General features: G+C 35.8%; 1 protein-coding gene and 1 long non-coding RNA gene across 2 annotated transcripts in view; one reads left to right on the top strand and one right to left on the bottom strand.

Annotated features, from left to right (window-relative positions):
• Positions 1-3408, bottom strand: part of il4r.2 (interleukin 4 receptor, tandem duplicate 2) — a gene marked incomplete at its 3' end in the record, with an annotated part of 27288 nt that extends 23880 nt beyond the window's left edge. Inside the window, 6 exon segments of the mRNA NM_001443503.1 lie at positions 1-134; positions 653-801; positions 893-1053; positions 1147-1270; positions 3107-3178; positions 3300-3408. The exon segment at positions 1-134 is cut by the window's left edge and continues 23 nt beyond it. Coding sequence (NP_001430432.1) covers positions 1-134; positions 653-801; positions 893-1053; positions 1147-1270; positions 3107-3170 — 632 coding nt within the window.
• A 2217-nt stretch (positions 3409-5625) lies between these two features.
• LOC147846001 (uncharacterized) lies at positions 5626-8424 on the top strand. The gene is made up of 6 exons (XR_015481132.1): positions 5626-5761; positions 6492-6575; positions 6696-6750; positions 6850-6925; positions 7000-7176; positions 7522-8424. It is a non-coding gene; the product is annotated as an uncharacterized LOC147846001 (long non-coding RNA).
• Positions 8425-9724: the final 1300 nt, after the last annotated feature.

Below are 9724 nucleotides of genomic sequence, written 5' to 3' on the forward strand. Positions count from 1 at the left end.
CTCTGATCACTATATATCTTCTGACCGTTGTAGTTCGAGCTCATTTTTGCTGTCAGAATGTATTCAGTTTTTGGCTGGAGAAGACTGCCCACGATAACACAGAATCCAACAGTGTTTGCCTCCTTTGTGGAATTCTGTAGAAAATGTTTGTTTTTATTTTATTTATAAAAAATCTACATATTGTTGAATTCAGAATTATTAGCCCTCCTTTGGATATTTTTTTCTTTTTAAAATATTTTCCAAATGATGTTTAACAGAGCAAGGACATTTTCACAGCATGTCTGATAATATTTGTTCTTCTGGATACAATGACTATACAGTGACTTGCCTAATTACCCTAACCTGCCTAGTAACCTAATTAACCTAGTTAAGCCTTTAAATGTCTCTTTAAGCTGTATAGAAGTGTCTTGAAAAATATCTAGTCAAAAATGTTTACTGTCATCATGGCAAAGATAAAAGAAATCAGTTATTAAAAACGAGTTATTAAAACTATTATGTTTAGAAATGTGTTGACAAAAATCTTTTCTCTGTTAAACAGAAATTGGGGGGAAAGTAAACAGGGGGATAATAATTCAGGGGGGCTAATAATTCTGAATTAAATTGTACAAAAGTACAAAAAGATTTTATATGAACTATAAGCCATCTTCCTTACTGTTTCAATTTCTCCTTTGATCCTATAGGTCAGAGTTATAAACAAATTATCTGTAAAGACATTCCTTTGTCCATAGCTATCATCCCAGGTAACATGAAAGTTTCTATTTTCTGTCTTCTTCACAAATAACACTGGAGTTTTTGGTTTGACTGCAGAAAAAAAGCGCATTTTAAACACGTCTGTCAATGCTAAACAATTCCTTCTATTTCTTTAAAATGCTAAACAAGCATTTATACTCACTATAATCTATAGTCTTGAAATCCCTTTGTAATAAAACCTTTGTTCCTTTGAGAAGTGTAGTGGAGAAGATCTCTTCAGTAATAAAGCCTTCCACTTCAATTTTGCATTCACAAATGGAATTGTGATGACTTCTCTCAAAGACGCATGAATACCTATTTATCCTGGAAGAAACGTCCAGCATGTAAATTTATTACGAAACAAACAGCGCGGTAATAATAGTTACAGAGGAACAACAGGCAAGTACAAACACTCACTCATATGCTAGTTTTTGTGTGACGTTCAGCTTGTATCCAGAGCAATTTCTGAGACTTTCAGAAGAGAAACTGCACGTCATCTCGGCCTCGTAGTCATTAAAACAATTCAAGTCCTTAATGGGATCTGAAGAAAATACAGAGACGGGAAATACAAGATGGGAAAGGGTTAAAAACATGCAACGTTTGAAATTACATGATAGCACACATATACATCACAGAGGCATCTATGTGATGTTCATGTTTACATGTGGAAGACATTTATTACAGTGCTTGCTCATCTGCAAAATAGGGCTGCACAATATTGGAAAAATTGCACATTGCAATCTTTTTATTATGTGATATAAATTGCGATATGAATACGATTTCACCAGATAAGCTGAAAAACTGTTAGGAAATAATCTATCATTTTAGATTGACTGGGATGATTCTGCAGGGAAGTGCATAAAATATATAATTGTCATGATCACCAGCGATCCATTTCTGATAGATTGCTGGTGAACTTCAGCTGTGTTAAGGAACTACAAATCCTGTCATGCACCTTACACACACACCTGTTTCCGGAACTCTGATGATTACATGCTCACAGCTGTAGTGATTCATGGACTGATCACATGGACTAATTCTTCACCACACAGGGGCGGATTTAACCACTAAGCCAGTTAAGCGACTGCTTAGGGCCCCAGGAAATCTGGGGGCCCCCAATAAATATCAAAAGTATAAATTACTCCAATGAACTATGTATAACATTGTGTTCTATCATACTTTGTATAGTGAGAGTTAATCAAATACAATTGTAATGTAATTAAATATTATTTAGTATACAATCAAATATAATATAAATATAATAATGTAATGTTATGTAATAATAATAATAATAAAGATAATATTACAAAATAAAACATCCATGGTGCAATCCAGCAGTCAAACAAAAAAAATGTATGCATTATTTTTAGTTGAAAATTAATTTTACCGTTAAAAAAAGAATCATTTAAAATGTAGAGATTTCATCAATTTAAAATGTAGAAAAGAAGATGCTGTAACAAAAAGAAATATAAATAAAAATTAAACAAAAGTAGAAAGGGTGCATTTAAGGACTTGGGCCCGTCATAACACAAATGTTAGTTCAGTACAGAGTAATAATGTTGACGTGATGTGTTGATATTTCTTTGTTTTTTTCCTGTTTGTATTCTGACCAAAGCCTTGTTATATCATTGATCCTCTTTATTTTGACCATTGCCTGGTTTTGTCTATGTTCCTGGATTTTCCTCATTGTACTAGTCTCACCTTTTTTTGATGTTGTTAGCCTGCACAAATAATCTTATGAAACTGAGATTGGATCCTTACCTCTGTTGTCCCTCACCTTGCTCCCGCACAAAGTTTTCATCTTATGAACAATTCAATAAATCTAATCATTTTTAATTTATGATAAGTTGCTATTGCTACATTTTCAAACAGTTACAAATGGTACATGCATGCTTTTAAAACCCTCACACAGTCACAGGCCTCAAAAACACCAGCAAAATGATTAATTATAGTCCAGACTCAACATTGCGCATGCTCGCGATGTGACTAGGCATAGATTCGGATAGAATAAGATTCGGACGATTTGATAACCTTGGATTAAAATATCATGGTTTGACAGTATTGTGGTTACTGCTCTAAAATATGTTCTTTTTAAATGTCTAGCTAAAAACAAAAAACTTTTTCCCCCTTTGAACACAATATATTTCATTTTTTTTTATATCATTAAATATTTTGGAACAGTAAACATGTCAGGCAAAATTATTTAAATTAATTTTGACTACTACTGTCTTTATTAGTTAACATATAATATCGACTCATTAATGTAATATATTTATATTATATATTGATATAATTATATCTAATGTAGCCTAATAAATAGTCCAAGTCATGGAGCAAAACAAAAATTAAATGGAAAAAAAGTTAAATAAAGGTTTACCGTCACAAAGTGCTTGGCAGACGAGTGTGAGGATGATCTGGTAAAGAAATAATGAGGAAGACATCCTATATCCTGCATAAAAACACACAGAATAAATTATACAGAAATGAAATTCACACCAACAAACGATTATAGACTTAACAAAACATTATCCCTCGCCAAAAATGTAGAACAATATATATTTTCACTGTACCTATAGGTTTCCTCGTTCGCGAAGTAAAACATAAGAAACTTAATTTGCTTCTCTGTGTCACACAAAAAGTCCAGACGAGCAGTTCAAAATGTGGAAATTTCAGTCTGCTGGCTGCTTCCCTATTCGCAAACGAAACATTGAACTTCATTAAAAAGGGCGTATCGAAGTTTCCTTCAAGACACGCGGACGCGCAGCTGTTCCAGACCTGCTCGCGCCCGCGCTGTTCTCTCCCTCACACACCGTGATCTCATGCTCACACTGATCTCTAACCTGCTCTTTCACACACTCAGAAAAAAAGGTAATAAAGTCAGAACCAGGGGTTCCCTTTCGGGAACTCTACGCTGCGTCTCTTTAGGAGACACAATGGGATACAGTCCCTCTCTTATAACCTCCTGAAGCACAGGTGAAATCAATCCAATGTAATTGGCGGGACCGTGTGTGACGTCAGACCGGGAGGTATAAAAGCACCACGGAAGCATACAACTTCAGCTTATATATTCCACAATTTAACATCAAAATTGCAAAGAGATTATCAGATCACGTGTCAGTGTTTACCTCTGAATTATTAGCTATTATTATAGCACTTCAATGGATTGAAGAAGTCCAACCTGAAAAAGCAGTAATTTGTTCGGACTCAATGGCTGCACTTAAAAGCCTTCAAAGTGCCAAATCTGAAGCTAGACAAGATTTAGTATTTGAAATTTTACAAAATTTATTCACAATTAGGCAGTTAAGAATGGTTTCATTTCTCTGGGTACCGGCACATGTGGGTGTAGATGGGAATGAGGAAGCTGATATGCTAGCAAAAAAAGCTTTAAATAATGAGCAAATAGAAATTAAATTAGCATTAAGTAAAACAGAATTTAATAGAATGATTGCAGTCGAAATATATAAGAAATGGCAACAGGTGTGGAACAAGGAGACCAAAGGAAGACATTTATATCAGATACGGAAAAGATACGGATATCGAAGGAAAGATGTCATCATAACAAGACTAAGGATAGGCCATACGTCATTAAATTACAGCTTGTATAAAATAGGAAAGCATGAATCAGGGAAGTGTGATAATTGTGGAGAGTTGGAAACAGTCAATCATATAATTTTAGAATGCCTAGCTTATGAAAGAGAGAGGTTTGATTTAATACAAGAATTAGGACAGCTGGAAGATAAGGTAATTTCTTTGAAAGTCTTGCTAGGAAACGGGCTTAGACAATCAAAAATTCATGAGATATTAATTAAATATTTGGGAAATATAGGAATAATGCATAGAATTTAGTTTTTTTATTTTTATTATAATTTAATATAGTCATTTAATGTATATATGTGTTTTCTTTCTACCCCAATTATGTACAATCCACACTCCAGATCAGTTTTGTTGGTTTGCCAAACCGCCATAAAACACCAGAAGAAGAAGAAGAAGAAGAACAACAACAACAACAACTTCAGCTTTTTCTCTCTTCACTCAGACGCATGAGTCTTTTTCCTCCTACTACACACTCTCAGAAAAAAAGGTACAATGAGGGTACAATTTTGTTCCTAGAGGGAACAAAATATAAAATTGTACCTTTAAAGGTCCCATATTGGTCCTTAGGGTACAATTTTGTACCCAAATGGGCTATAAAGGTACAAATGTCCAGATTTAGGTTTGAAAGGTACATTTTTGTACCTTTTATAGCACATTTGGATACAAAATTGTACCGTAAAGGACCAATTTGGCACCTTTAAAGGTACAATTATATATTTTGTTTCCCAATAGGAACAAAATTGTACCCTCAGCTCATGATAAGATCAAGACACTATATAACACTAATTTAAATGTATTAATACTAAACATTAATACTAAAATACATAATTTAAAAATATAATAAATAAATAAATTGATTGAATTAAATATTTTAATAATTAAATTTTTTTCATGTATTTAAATTACATTTTTTCTCAAAAATGTTAATAATTTAATTTATAATTAAATGTAATTTTAATCATTAAAAACGTAAATACTGGTCTTTGCTTACTGTTTAAGTCCCTATAGTATATATGGGATGTAGAATAAGAACCATGCAGAGGGACAGCATCTTCATACAGGTGGTGATGTTGCTGTCTCTAAGAATTTGGCTTGTTGAGACGTTATAGTAGTGTTTGTTACTGAGGCGGTCGGTCGAGTATGCTGGCTGTTTACACAGAACTTCGCACGCTTTTCAAAGAAAAGTCTATTTTGGAGTCCACACTTTTCAGGTAAGAATGTATTAAAGATATATTTTCAGTCTCATTTTTACATGTGAAGCCGTGTTCTGTTGATTTTGTCTGACTCTGGTCTCGGCTTTCCCCCGCTTTGTGCTCCGGGCTGGCTGGTGTAAGTTAAGTTGGCCTGCAGGATGGAGTTTGCTACGATGTCTGCAGCTTATTAAAGAAGTTAATACAACGTGATATCGAAGTCACCGAGGGACATAACGTTATAGAAGGTAAGTACTATATGCTGTTAGTTTTCTCGATGTAAAAGTTCCCTTTATCGCCTACGTTACGTATTCGCGCCGTATATGTTACGTTACGTTACTGCTTTATTAATAAGTGTTGCCACGGCGGAATATAATCGCAACCCAGATAGCAAAATACACTTGGGCCAGTTGCGGCTAGATTCTCGCCTGCCCAAGTCCGTCTGCTGTATCGTTACTCGGGCCAGATGCGGCGGCAGAAGCCGACGCTGCCGTAACCGTGCACCGGAATCGGGCCGTGAGTAATGTGCGGTGTGGCCCGGAGCTGGCGCGACTGAAGTCTTCATATACCTTGATATAAAACCTTTTGTTATTAATACTGAAATTTGTAATTATCGATAATGTTTTATATTTTGAGGCCATTTTCTAGCCACGGTTGACCGCGGAAATGTAATTTTAGACGGTTATATACACCGCCATTTTGTGAAGAAAAATCACAATTTTGTCACCGGCAAAGCGACTGATTATGTAAACGTGGCTAGTTACAAACGTGGCGTGTGTATGCTTGTACATATCTTCGTTTCAGTGTCTAAGTTACATTAATGTTGAGGAGTGTCCACAAACTCTCATGTCCAGAATTGTTGGTGCTTTACTATCGTTTAACGTTATACTTATATATAAATAAAATACTATAAATAAATAGTTATTGCTTTATCTTATTGCTTTCCTGAAGTTTATGAAGTTTCCAATTGTATTTCAGAACAAGATTGAACAACATAATGCAGGCTAACAGCATTAGACCAATGAAGGCATGTCATATGAAAGCATGGCTCAGTTACAAGATGTAAGTATGTCTCATTATCTATACCATGGTTTTAATGGCTTACATACTATTTTAAATTTGTAGGTTTTTACTTACAAACAACAATAAATGTACACCCTCGTGTTTAAAATTATTTTCTAGGTTTTCATCGAAAGATGAGAGATCAACTTAAGAATGCTAATGACCTGACTCTAAGGTACTCTTTCTAAACTTTTTCCACTTGATTAATATTATTAAATTCTAGCTTTGGATGGATTCCTTCATATTTGTTTGTATGCCACATCTTATGTTCCAGGAATTGATTTTACAGCAGCACTTTTCATGTTGCCAGCCTTGTTAAGCGAGACACTTCAACATTTCGTTGTGCTCCGGTGCGTATGTTGTTTTCTGTTTAGTATATGCTGTGATAAATGCATTTTATAATGCTTGATATTCTTTATATTAGGATGACGCAGTGGGTAGTGCTGTCACCTTACAGCAAGAAGGTTGCTGGTTCGAGCCTCGGCTGGGTCAGTTGGCATTTGTGTGAGGAGTTTGCATATTCTTCCAGTGTTCGTGAAGGTTTTCTCCAAGTGCTCCGGTTTCCCCACAAGTCCAAAGACATGCGCTATAGCTGAATTTGGTAAGCTTATTTGTCTGTAGTGTATAAATGTGTGTGTGAATGAGTGTGTCTGGATGTTTCGTAATACTGGGTTGCAGCTGGAAGGGCATCTGCTGCATAAAACATATGCTGGATAAGTTGGTGGTTCATTCCACTGTGGCGACCCCAGATTAATAAAGGGACTAAGCCAAAAAGAAATTGAATGAATGAATGAAATTTATATTAGTCTTTTAATCTGTGATACTTTTTTTTTTTTTTTTTTAAATCGGTGAATATTAATTATTTTACTTTCTATGCATGTTGATTTTCTCTTCATCAGTGATAGAGTGACTGATATTAATGTAATTATTGCTTTGTCATTTACAGTGAACCATCTTCACCACATCCAACAGTTCAAGTACAGGAGGACACCACCGACTGGACAACTGTGTTAACAAGACGAGTCACGGCAGTCTTCAGAGTTGATGGGATTGCGATTGGCCGGGCTAATGATGTGGACGAATATACATTTTTGACATATCCATCTTACTAGAAGAACACCTTGATGTTTCTGCAGTGGAATGTTTTGAATGAACGGTGGACGGTGACAAGCCTCGATCTACTCCAGTTACCAAAGTGATCAACCTTGTTTTTTGTTTCTCTACATGCTCTTGGGATAATCACAATCAAGTTAATCCAGCACACTGCTGTCATTCATGCATAAAGCAAATTTTTAAATAACTTGTGGTCCTAATGACTATCAAAGAACATTTTCCAGATATGAATGCTTTACATGTCATGTTTATCAAAAGCATAAACACATATTGTGTTACAACAAATTACAACTCCACTTGAGGATGATGAGGAGTAATCTACTGGTGTTGAGGAAGAGGCTACTGATGTTTTTGGTTTTCTGTTGAAGCAATTTATAGAGAAGCATTGCCTTCATTCAGAAATACAGAGAAAATTTTGATGACAAATTATTTATTATGACTGAGTATTCTGACTAAAGACAAATACTTTGGACTTTATAAAGTGCAGTACTTGATGTAGCCTGTGTAATGTGTTTATAAATCTTAAACAGTATTCTTGTGGTCTTTGTATTAAGGGTAGATTATATACTGTACAGTGAGTGAACAATTTTTATTTGTTTTCTAAATTGTTCTTTTTACTGTTTTACATGTCTGCTTTATATTTACTGTGTAATTTTATTTCTTGACACATTCAGTTGTGAGTTGTAATGAAATATTTCTACATTAATAAATAAAAATGGACATCTGCGAACCAAAATATTTTATTTATTTATTTGTGCATGCAGTCACCAAAGGATCAAAATGCCTGGGTCAGTACCCTGATAATGCTATATAATATAAAAAGGTACATTTTTGTACCTTCGGTGGGGGTACAAAATTGTCCCTTAAAGGGTACAAATGTAGAAGGTACAATTTTGTACCTTTAAATAGAGGTACAAATTTGTACCCTTAAGGGTACCACCCCAGTGACGGGCCATTTGTACCCTAAAAGGTACAATTTTGTACCTTTTTTTCTGAGAGTGCAAAGCACTGAAAACGCACTACATTGCAACAATGACTCACTCGCGCACACACACACACGCTCTCTTTTTGCATCACTATTAAAAATAATAGGCTATTAGAGAAATATAATTTAAGTCCTGCGGGGTCCATGTGTAATCATAGATCAAGACACGCACGATTTATGTGTGTGCGCAGTGCCTTTGACCAGGAGCAAGTACAATCGATTCCGTCCTCGAGAGGGGTGTTTGTACTCATTTTAAAAAGCCCTGGTCGAGTGCTGTGAAAGTGTTTCCCGCGGCTCATTCGTGATTTTGCGGGGAATCAGCTCGATCTGACGGTTAAGGAGACAAAACTCGAGGGTTTTCTTCTCCTCTTTGTCCTCCAGATCGGCATCCTTTCAGTGCGAGCCGGACGCCTGCTACGGCTGCCTTTCTTTTCGCACTGTGGGATTGCGGCTCCGCCTCTGCTTCCGAGGGAGTTGAGAGTATGGAAGGCCGTTGGGGCCAAAATGGTTGTTCCCCCCATTATGTCCCGAATATGATGAACTGGCTGAGATTAAGCCTGTATTGCTTGAATTAATCCCCCATAAAAATATTATTATATAACATATATTATAATATAGAACATAATAATAATAATACTTATTATTATTATTATAAATATAAGGGGTCTAATTTTTAATGAGTACCTGCACAGGGAAGTATTAACCTGAAGCAGGTCTCACATTGTTTGTATGATTAGCCATTTATTCAGCTATGGCTTGCTTAGATTACTCTGTTGCAGAGTGAGACTTCAAATCAAGGAAGTTATCATCTGCAAAGACTCTGCTTTGCCATCAAGGGTGAGGCCTGTTATCGTTCAAAAGGAACTGCTTCGGGCTTAAGACCTGTCTCTCTGTGCCATAAAAATGGATGTTCACAGGGACATTTGTGGCCAAATCCGTCCGATATCAAGAAAGAGGACAAATGTCTCTTCCTTGATGTCCCCATTTTTGCCCGCTGGTTCATTAGAGAATCTGTTGAGCGGGCAGAGGGGGGTGGGGCTCCTACGGGAGC

The sequence above is a fragment of the Danio rerio genome, chromosome 3, assembly GCF_052040795.2.
Source record: "Danio rerio strain M-AB ecotype USA chromosome 3, GRCz13ab, whole genome shotgun sequence".
Taxonomy (NCBI): domain Eukaryota; kingdom Metazoa; phylum Chordata; class Actinopteri; order Cypriniformes; family Danionidae; genus Danio; species Danio rerio.